General features: G+C 45.3%; 1 protein-coding gene across 1 annotated transcript; it reads left to right on the top strand.

Annotated features, from left to right (window-relative positions):
* The first annotated feature begins 923 nt into the window (after positions 1-923).
* Positions 924-11,661, top strand: inhbb (inhibin subunit beta B). Its single transcript, XM_028591572.1, has 2 exons — positions 924-1,994; positions 10,003-11,661. The coding sequence occupies exons 1-2, from the start codon at positions 1,607-1,609 to the stop codon at positions 10,824-10,826; spliced, it is 1,212 nt and encodes a 403-aa protein (XP_028447373.1). The 5' UTR covers positions 924-1,606; the 3' UTR covers positions 10,827-11,661.
* Positions 11,662-11,876: the final 215 nt, after the last annotated feature.

The raw sequence follows: 11,876 nt of genomic DNA on the forward strand, positions 1-11,876 counted from the left end.
ATCCATCCATCAATCCATCCATCCATCCATCCATCATCTATCTAATTATCTATCTATCTATTTCTATCTATCTATCTGTCTGTCTGTCTGTGTGTCTGTCTATCTTATTGCCTGTCTGTCTGTTTATCTATCTGTCTGTCTATCTATCTATCCATCTATCTTATTGTCAGTCTGTCTGTCTACCTGTCTGTTCGGCCGGCTTCTATCTCTAGCCTATCTTAGTTGCAGTGTGTAATGACAGGTGTATATCGATAGATGGCGCTATTAATTAGTTAATCAGCATTATAACTGCCATGAACCTGACCTCACCTGACTCAACTTCCAACTTTTATTTATCTGTTCACCCAGATTTTTTTCTTTCCAAATGTTCTATTTATATTTTCTCTTTGAAATATTGTATTTTTACACTTCATTTAAATAGTTATGTCTATAATTAGAACCAATCAAAACCTGAATGCATGCCTGCTTTAAAGAGACTGAAAGGGTTCCTGTATGGGTTTTAATATCTGTCTCTAGATCATGTATGAATGGCACATATACATTTGATTTTTAAGATCATTCTGGACACTGTCCCCTCACCAATCCCAGTGACACACACACACACACACACACACACACACACACACACACACACACACACACACACACAGTAGCCAGACTAAAGCAGTTCCTTCAGGACTGTGATCTAAAGTTGGATGATTACATCATGTTTCACTCTATAAGTCAAATAACGTTTTGGGGGCGGGGGCAATTATGCAACGTGTCGTGGGCCGGCGTGTAACCATAATAAACCCTTGTTCCATCAGTGTAGTAGTCTGCAAATCCCTGCGCCCAGTTGGTGGAAATCCCCACGTGGTTTCCACTGGTGTATAAAAACTTTGGGTGCGCGGAGCCCCTGTTGTCGTGATTGCAAAGGGAGAAAAGGGTCTCAGTGAACAACAGCTTCTTGCAGGACGCACGGAGCTGCGCGCAACGGACCCAGTACCCAGGCGCACACAAACAAACACACACACACACACACACACACACACACACACACACAAAAAGACACGGGACTCCGCGAGCTTTGTTATTCTCTGTGGGACTGCAGCTGTGGACTTTCTGCATGTTGTTTGAATGGGAAAGAGCGGGCTGGACGCTTTTGGAGACCGAGTCTTTTTTTATTTAGACTTATCGGCGAGGTGGTGTACTTGTCTCCGTTTGTTTTGGTAGATTACACATCTGAAGTGAACATTCCGTATGCCAGAAGCGCGTCAACGATTCCAAACTTGCGAGTGCGCCTGGCAATCAGGGAGATGAACTTCTACTGTGTGCAGAGAAAAGACGTATTGCTGAATAACCAACCTGAAGGCACAGTGACTGGAGTTCATTAGACCCACACACTATTTTCAGCAGCACTCTTGTATGTTTGGGAATACAACGATTGCACTGGCTTCTGTGGATATCTTGTGGTGTCTCATTTTTGTAGCACGAGTGGATGTTCTCCCGGAACTTGCAGAATTGTAAATTAAAAATCAGCTTTAAGCTCAGAGTGTGTGTGTAACATACATATGCACCCTTCTCTTCCATAGCATTTAGACTGGAATCTTAAGTTTAAAAAAAAAAAATGAGCATCTACAGTGTGGCTTTGTCCTGTTTGGTGGCGTGCGTTCTGTCCGTGCGCTGCAGCTCGGTGGACGGGACAGAGACTCAGAGTTCGCCCCAGGAGTCGTGCGCGTCCTGCGGCCTCAGGGCGTCGGATCAGTCGGAGCGCATGGACATAGACTTTTTGGAAGCGGTGAAGAGGCACATACTGAACCGGCTGCAGATGAGAGACAGACCCAACATCACCCATCCCATCCCGAAGGCTGCGATGGTGACGGCGCTGAGGAGGCTGCACGCCGGGAAGGTGCGCGAGGACGGCCGGGTGGAGATCCCCAGTTTTGACGGACAGGCTGCGTACAACAACGAGGTTCAGGCGGAGAACTCGGAGATTATCAGCTTCGCAGAATCAGGTAATTATCAATAATTCATTGCATCGAAATCGACCTCTCCGTGAACCCATGCATGCACCTTTTTGACTTTACGTAACAGGTCCACTGTGCAGGTGAGTTCATAACTTAATAATATCACTCTCATTCACACATGAAATGTCACCCTGCAAAGTTTACCATGCTGATATGACAAAACAGCAGAGATATACTAGATTATATGGATATCAGCTGTTTTTGTGATAAACTAAGTGGATCCAGTGCGGTCATTTTTTATTTTTTTATTTTATTACATCACTATTCCCTCCTGCCAGTGGTTGGTGTTAAATCCTCCTGTTTTAGCCTTGATAAAATTTAAAAAAGAAATGAAACTAAAAAGAGAGTCCTTAAATTACCTCCATGTGTTGTCTAGGGGATAAAAAGAACCTCTGAGTCCAATTTCATCACTAAAGCTGTGCTCACACTCAATACTCCAATGTATAAAGCCCTCTTTTAAACACGGACAAAGTCCCTCAATTGGCCATTTATCCCTTCCTCTAAGAATGTGTATCTAACTAATTCTCACAAGTCCAAAGAGAACACCCTTTCCTCTCTCTCTCTCTCTCTCTCTCTCTCTCTCTCTCTCTCTCTCTCTCTCTCTCTCTCTCTCATACACACACACACACACACACACACACACACACACACACACACACACACACACACATACACACACACCTAAAATCATATGTGCTTGACATAATCCAATAATTGTCAGTTAGCGCTGTGAGAGCCACGTCTTTGACACAAACTGTTAGTTTACCAAGAAGAAAACATACAATTAAAGACACTGAAATAGGATATCTTAAACATACACACACACACACACACACACACACCATCCTGTCTTTCCCATTGGCCCTGCCGGTACAATTAGCCTGAATGGTATAGGTCCCGCCTTCCAATGGGAATGATCTGATCACCCTCATGACAAGGGAACAAAAGCCAGGCAATTATTATAAGAGCACTATGCTGAACCCAACATGTCAACGTTGAGCTGGAAAAAAAGCAGGCAAAACAAAAGAAATTGCTCAGAATAATGCATGAGACATTTGAGTTTGTGGGGTTGGATTGGGGTAGTGTGGGTGGAGGGGTATGGTGTTGGCGATGGCAAAGGGAGGATGGGGGGGCAGGTTATATTGTGTGTGTGTGTGTGTGTGTGTGTATGTGTGTGTGTGCCCATATATTGCAGTGTTGTAAAGAATGCTTTTTGTCGTTCTAAAAGGTTCGCTGGGCTCCTTTGCTTCTTCTCCTTCTTCTACTTCTGTTTTTTTTCTCGTTCTATTCTTCCTCACACCTTTGAGCCTTTGTGTGGCATTGTACCATGGAGCTGGCTTGGGTCCCTGCTCCCTAGACCCCGTCTGCATCCTGGCCAGCTGGCTCACGCCCCCCCAGATCGGATGCTGCCAGCCGGGGCATGGCTCAGAGACAAGGTCTCCAGAAAGCTCTGAAGCCAGGGGAGCATGAGGGAGTTGAATTATTGTTGTCACAGCTTTTGGACAAGGCGGGTTGGTGTGTGTGTGTGTGTGGGGGGGGGGAGGTTGGCATATGTTCAGCCAACAGTATCCAGTAAATAGAGTGGATAGGTGTTTACGTGCCTTGTGTTCTGTGTGGAGCAGTGAGGTCAGCTTGGGTCCTCTGCCTCCCCCTCAGCACAGGGTTAACTGCGTGTTGGTCCACCAGGGAGCCGGCTCCTTATCTCCAGTTGCAGTAGCGCAGGGTCCTCGCTGAGGGATTCGGTGTCCCGTATCCACGAGAGCGGAGCGGGGAACACAGGCAGGGAAGGAGGGAGGGCGAAAGAGAGAGGGGTCGATGGAGAGGTTTAGATCAGCGCCTCTTGATTGCTCACTATAGCCGTTCGGACCCAGTGAACTCGCGGCGAGTGGTCCAAGACACGGAATTAAGACTTCATTATGGGAGGTCATTAACTCCAGCCTGGTTCCTCCACAGGATGGGGTTGGCAGGTTTACTTCGGGGCACATATCTTTCATGAGGAGCTGTCAGTCAAGGCCCTCCTGGACCTGGTTCAGACATTTTCCACGTTCACCCACAAGTGTGTGTTTCAGTCCTCAATGGGCCTGGCTGCCTGTGTATAGCATGGGAATTCTTTTTTTATTACAGTTTTTTCCGATTGCTAAACAACAGTGGGCACAACTGGAGTCACATGTGCAAAACTCAAACTCCAGTCTGCACTACCAACAGTCACCTGAGCTAAACAGTTCACATCAGCTGCAAAACAGGCTCAGTGCAGCCAAACACTATGCACAATCCTCACTGAGATAACACACACACACACACACACACACACACACTGAGATAACACACACTGTCACTCAGAACACACTGAGGGTAAAAACACTAGCGTCAAACTCCAATACAGAAATTACAAACTTTTTCATCTTTACAGTTTGAACAATTTGAGTGACTTGACACTACTCAATAGTTTATTTAAGGAAAAAAATGCTTGCTGCTGTATACATATAAAATAGTGTGACTAATCCTGCCTCTCTCCAGCATCATGTGGCAAGTTTTCTTCATCACATTGGATGTCTTCATCATCTCTAAATACTAATGAATGTGGTGTTTCTATTGCTTTCACCGCCATTACTTTCTGAAAAACAGTAAGAACACAGTGTTACTATTATAAAGATATAGTGTTTTTCACTTTTTTTATAGCTGTGTACATAACCTCAGACATCTTACCTGGAAATATTGGTATCTTTGCTCTTTTACCTGTTTCTCTCAAACGGTACAGTGTATAATTGTTTCATTCTTATTTGGTGTTTGTATACACAAAAGACTTTCTGAGCTTTCTCTGTATAAATACCGTATATGTTCACTAACTAGTCAAAAACAAGACACTTGCTTCAGCTAAAATTGCAATCAGCAGTGTTTGATAGGCACCAGACTGAAATCTATTCTGTTTTGAATGTGTGGTTAACAGTTGTGACAGCAGTGTGTTAGCATCTGAACAAAGTGCTGTAAATCTACAGTGTTGTGTACGTTGTGGTTAAAGTCATGGGATACGTGTGTAGAGTTCTGGAAACTGTGTTCAAGCGATGAAAAACGAACTAGAGTTTGGTCCACATGAACTGCTGCTGTGCAGACTGGAGTTAGAGTTTTGCACATGTGACTCCAGTTGTGCCCACTGTCGTTTAGCAATAAAAAAAAACTGTATTATAAATAAACATACAACAAAATAGAGCTAGGACATGGCAATAAGTAGGCGCAAATATGACAATAGGATAAGCAAAGGTACAGAACAAAATGTATACAGATACAAATTGCCATACAGAAATAGAGTGGAATAGAATTAAGAGTCTGGTAGCAATCCCATTTTTCCCAGACTTCTTCTCCTTTCTCCTTTTGAAGCCGCAGCATGAAAGTCAATTTCTCCATACCGCCGATAGAGATCATCATGTTTATTAGGAGTCTCATGGTGGGACGATTGCTTGGGAATTATATATGTGATGTATGCAACCTTATTAAAAAATGCCCCTCTAGTAGAGCTTGGCGATATGGAGAAAATCAGAAATCACAATATTTTTGACCAAATACTTCAACATTGAAGTCCATATTGCACTGATATTGTAGGCTTGACAATTAGTGCTTTTACAAAATGTTTACGCAATGAGATTTTAGATAAATAATCATCAGTTAGGTATGTGGATATAATGATATGTGGGTAAAGGTAAATAATACAACAGCACAGTCTGGTAAGTTCAGAATAGTACATCACTTTACTGTAATGCAGCCTGTAAAACCAGGAAAAAAACACTTGTGTCATATCACAATATTACCGCATTTAAAATTGAAGAAGATATCAAGCCTCATCTATTGATATAATATTGATATATTGCCCAGCCCTACCCTGTAGTAAAGCTTCAACAACAACAGAGTCAGTGCCGCAACGTCTTTAACCTCTCGCCATGAGTCCAGTGACTCAACCCCACCTCTCCATCCTCCCCATCTCCCTCCCTCACCCTGTGTGGAATTCCTGGAGTGCTGAGACTCGGGCCTGAGGGATGGCTGCTGTGTGCACGCACGTCTCTGCTCATGTTAGCGAATGCTCCGCGCCCCTGTCCCTCAACGGCGTGTGGTCTTGTCGACAGCAGCTTTGAGTAATGATGTCTGGAGCTGCCTGCCTGCTTCCATGGCCTCTTCCCTGGCTTGGTGGCGCAGGTGGGGACACGCTGGAACAGCTCTTCATCCCACACAAGCCCACCCAGGTGTCCTGCCTGCTGAGACTCACTACTCACTACACACTACACACCTCTCCAGTGCGGGGTCAGGTGAGGCGTGTCGGGGCCAGATCCACATTGTTTGTAACACTGGATGAAAAGAACAATTTGTTTCTCGAAAGAGCTCAGTGGAAATAAGTCATGTATGCATGTTGTTATGTGCTCTCAGTACTAAGGAAGCCAAGAAATCCAACCATGTATGTGATGCTGAGGGGGGCTAAAACATGTCTACTGAGTGATCCTCAGTGTGCTGCTCAGTGATTGCTTCAAATCCCCAAGTAGCAGCTGGGTAAAGTGCTGAAGGTTTTCATTTATTTAACCATTCAAATACACTGTAGACTAGGCTGACAGTTCTTTTTTTTTTCTTTTACCTAGGAAACAGCTGACAACTTAAGGTTTATTAGTCAATGCATTCTTATGAACGGGATCGTAACGATATTGCACGAAAACCTTTGCACAACAAGTCGTATGATATCCTACGAAATTACGGCAACCGCCTGCCAGTCACATGACAACCGGTCACATGACAGTTAAGTTTAGTTGTGTTAACAGTTCAATTTAGCCAAGAAAAGGTGCCCGTGAGCCGGCTACAGAGCACCGTGATGTTACAGTTAACTGGGTGAAAGTGTATTCATAGCTTCTTTCCAATAGTCTCCTTTTCATAACTGTGTGGTTCATAAGAATGCTGTCAAATAGGCCTATGAATTAAAGCTAGAAAACAAGTGATCATTATCATCATCATCATCAATAATAATAATCAAATAATCGTGTTATTTGTTTCAGCAAGAATGCTCATCATTTACTCGTTCCAGCATTTGTGAGGATTGCTGCTTTTCTTTGTCTTATATGAATGTAAAGTTAATGTCTTAAGGTTTTGGAGCAGAACAAGCAAATTATTTCTTTTTTATTTATTAAAACATTTAAATCAGAGCATGAACCCCTTGAGATTCACCATCTCACGTTCTTTTTTTTAATGTAATGGTCCTGGCCTTTAGGAAATAGTGATGGGCATTTTACATTATTTTATGACATTGAATGAATCGATTCATTGGATAAAATAAATGGCATATTAATTGACAATGAAATTAAAAGTTAGCTGAAGTCCTACAAATGGTAAGCAGCTATAAGAGCATCTCTGGAGTCCCTGATACATTAAACTGCCACCCCTGCACCAGTTATACCCCTCAGCTCTGCACACGGAAGCTTTTTACTAGGATTTGGCATCGTTAACTGGTTCCAACATGGAATCGTTTCAAAAATCACTATACTAATGCAATTGTTTTTTATTGGAATCGTTTGGGAAATTTGATTTCAAATCAGATCATTGGTTCCAAATTTACCATGCAAGTTTTGGTTTCCGTAGAGGCCTTCGTACTTCCAGGCGCTTGTTGTGTTGCAGCCATGGTACACAGTAATCGCCGCTCTAAAGTGTGGCTTTATTTTACGTTGAAAAAGCCCGGTACAACTGTAAATCACCATTCAATCATATTCATTTTATCTTATCTGTGAAATAAGCACGTGACCCATTTCAACTCTACCCCTCAAAGATTTGGAATCAAGAATCGATAAGAACCGTAATCGAAAGGAAGAATCGGTAATCAGAATTGTTGAAACCCTAACCCAACCCTACTTTTAACTGCACATGATTTGGGGATCCGATCCTGAAGACTAATGCAGATATCTTGAATGGGAAGCAATCACCTTATAAACAAACAAAGTCCCGACCAACTTGTCTGAACAAACAACAGCAGAGTTGTTAGATTCAAGCTCAGTTTAATAGTTGGGCTTCGTTCCCTGTCTGTTTATGCCTCTGTCACTGTGTGCCCGCTGCTGTGCGATCCTCCTTTTTTTCGAAGCTGAGAGCTGTCAGGGCAAGTAAGAATGCACGGTGCTGAATGAGGTGAGGTTAGTTACTTGTAGCCCTGAGGGGCCTTTACAGCAGTCACAGCTGATTCCTCTATATCAATCTCTTCAGATGGATTTCAAAACGTTCTCACTGTGCACTTGATACTTAACCCACAGGCTTTGGTATTGAGAAGGCTGATAGTTGATGTATTGCTTACCATGGGGTTGTGTGTGTGTGTGTGTGTGTGTGTGTGTGTGTGTGTGTGTGTGTGTGTGTGTGTGTGTGTGTGTGTGTGTGTGTGTGTGTGGATGCGTGCAAACGTGTGTGTATGAAGTGTTTGAGCTCCCAGCTGACATGCTACAGAGTGGAGAGCCGGTCTCAACAGGTCCCTGTGTGAATGTAAAGCCCCGGTTTACAGGAGGAAGAGGCGTGAGGCCCCTTGAAAAGGGGGGCCCCCGTCTTTGGTGGCCACCTGTTGACACTGACACACACTAATCAGTCGGCAAACAAAGTAATTTAGCCGCTTTCAAAGACGTCGCTCCGCTTGAGCACATTGTACCAAATTCTCCTGAAATAGAAACCTTTCATGTTACCCAGAGTAATTTGGAAGACATCATTAGGCTTAGGAAAAGGAAAAAAATAACAGTGCCAGGGAGAGCCCATCGCCACCTTTTAGACTCCCGGGATCTCTTCATTGTGCTGCTGTAGAAAGTGGCCAGTGTCATGTAAATGGCTTTTATTTTTGCCTCATCATGCTTTTTGCTGGAAAGCCACGCGTTTGAAAGGCGGGCTGCAGCACGGCTGTCTCCCAGTGCCTCACAGGGGGCTTTGTGCTGTCACTCTCAGGGTGCTCACACTGGAAGGACGGGGGGAGGGGTGGGGAAGGGTGGGGGTGGGGTTCAGGGGGAGCTCTAACAGCGAACTCAATGAACCCCCCGCGGGCCTTGGCCGTGTCCGCCACCCTCCCACCTTTTCCACTTGCATGCTTCCTCCTTTCCTTCATCTTCCTCTTCTCTGTTCTACTCCCTGTCCCTCTCCCTCTCTCTTTCTTTTTTTGGCCCCGACACTTACAAAGCCGGACTTGAGGCCAACTGGGCCTGATCCCAGAACTGGCCTGTCACAGCCGGCCTATCAGGAGTTGCCGCAGAGGTCATCTGACACAGTGATTGAGGGTAAAAAGAGAAAACAAGTGGAAAACAGTCCTTAAAAGACAGAGTGGTGCCCCTTTTGGGAGGATTTCTCCTTTCTATGTGGGCAACTATGTGCAACACTAGATCATCAGCAAATAAAGCTGGCTCAGTAGTCATGGAGATGGTTTCAGTTGTCATCACGTGACCTACAGAAAGTATGGTTAGGGTAACGTGTTGCCAGAGATCATCTGGGTGTGGTAGAAACCTGTAATTTCTTATATTAAAAAAACCCCACCCAGAGGACATACCAACCGTTTTACCAGGTAAAATGTAAATATACAAAATCACCAGTACATTTTAAGTATTAGTGTTCAAAAGTTTCATATGAATTACATGTAAAAAAGAAAAACACATTCAGAGAAACCAAAGTAATCGCCGTATTTACAGTATGAACTCCTTTTTCCTCCCCCCAAGTCAATTGTTTTAAAACAGCAGGGCATTTATAAGGTTTTATTTTTATACATAGAATATGACTCAGAGGAATCCATGACATGTACATTTTCATTCCAAAAAATAACTCATGAAATGTTATAGAAAACTGGCCATGTGATGTTTTATACAAAGGAAGATGAAGGTTGTTAGCCTGTCTAGTTTGGTTTTAAATCATGCTATCTATTCAGATGACCAATGCGTTGTGTTTTTCTACATTTACATTGAATGGTTCATGTTGTAAAGATGGCAAATAAAAAATTCCTGTTTTTTCCTGTCTCCAACAGATGAGCACACATCCAAGTCTGGCCTGTACTTCCACGTGTCCAACGAGGGCAACCAGAACCTGTTCGTGTCCCAGGCCAACCTGTGGCTCTACTTCCGCGTGCTGCCAGCCGGCCCTGAGAAGGGCCTCCGGAGGAAGGTGACCGTCAAGATCCATTACCAGGAGGCTGCGGCTGGCGGCGGTGCGGAGGGAGGGCCGGGAGGCGGGGGCGGTGGAGGGGGAACAGGCCGCTGGGCTCTGGTGGAGAAGCGGGTGGATCTGAAACGCAGCGGCTGGCATACTTTCCCCCTGTCGGAGGCGTTGCGGGCTGTGTTCGGGAAAGGCGGCCGGCGTCAGGACCTGGAGGTCCACTGTGAGGGTTGCGAGACGGCTGGCGTGGCTCCGGTGCTAGTGGACCCAGGCGACCCATCCCACCGGCCCTTCCTGGTGATGCGGGCGCGACAGTTGGACGGAAAGCACCGCATTCGCAAGCGAGGGCTCGAGTGCGACGGCACCAGCGGGGGCCTTTGCTGCCGGCAGCAGTTTTACATAGACTTCCGCCTTATTGGCTGGAACGACTGGATCATTGCGCCAGCTGGTTATTACGGCAACTACTGCGAGGGCAGCTGCCCGGCCTACATGGCCGGCGTGCCTGGTTCGGCTTCATCCTTCCACACGGCAGTAGTTAACCAGTACCGCATGAGAGGCATGAGCCCCGGCTCGGTCAACTCCTGCTGCATCCCCACCAAGCTCAGTACTATGTCCATGCTCTACTTTGACGATGAATACAACATCGTAAAGAGGGATGTGCCCAACATGATCGTGGAGGAGTGTGGCTGCGCTTGAGTCCACGCCAACATTCATTATCTTTGGACTATGGAACAGTCAGAAAGGCCTTTTATACAAACGGGACGTTATTGTACGGTACACATATACAATATATCTATACCTACTGTTTGTGCAAGCAGCACGCACACTGGCGCGTCTGGTGCATCTCGCAAATGCAAAAGTACCAGTGTTGTGTCCATGTGTGTTACGTGTGTGTTTGCACATGTTCATGCGAGTGTGTGTATTTATCAGACTGAGTGACTGAGTGCTTGCTGTCCGCGCCGACGACCGCTCAGCGATGGGACAAGAAGGGAACGATTATCACCAAATGATACTTTGCTCTAGTTTGCCATTTCTAGTCGAAAAATAATGGCTCATCATCTCTCGAATGAAGATAACAAGCGCTTAAGGAAAAGTGACAAGGATCAGCCGCCGACACGATTGGCTTCGCCCCCAACGCTCCCAAACACCCCGCTCCTCCAACCCTCTTAAGTACTTAAGCACACGACAGACTTTTTTTTTTTTTTATAAAGCACTGACAATTCATCCGCTTATACAATTCAGAAACACCAGCACTTCCCTACGACGCCGACAGACACAGTCTGACTGTCCTCTCTGGTGAAATCAGACCGTCAGCGCTTAACGCCTTGCAGGATTATAAACGCTCCACAGAAAGGCGAAAGAAAGTCCTCCATGTAGCTGCTGCTGCTGCTGCTCTTGCCATTCTTGCTGTTGACTACGGGCCTCAACTTCCTGCCTGTCAAGAGAGCTGTAGGCCCTGCTACCATGACAACCAGGTGAAGATAGATCTCATAAGTGCACTTCACTTGTGCACTGGGAGCGACAGAGAGAGAGAACTGCTTCCCCCCCCCGAGGCTCAGCAGAAGTGGGCCTGTGGACGTGGACTCCAGTTTGGGCCACACAGTGCAGTGCAGCACTTGCAGAAACTGAAATGCACACCCTGAATAGCACTTGTATAAAGAAATGCCTTCCAAGGGGTACTGTGTAGGGGTGTAAATCATAGGTTTTTTAATCGATTCCTTGGACAACGATACGATATTTGGCTGA

This window comes from Perca flavescens, chromosome 11 (genome assembly GCF_004354835.1).
Source record: "Perca flavescens isolate YP-PL-M2 chromosome 11, PFLA_1.0, whole genome shotgun sequence".
NCBI lineage: Eukaryota > Metazoa > Chordata > Actinopteri > Perciformes > Percidae > Perca > Perca flavescens.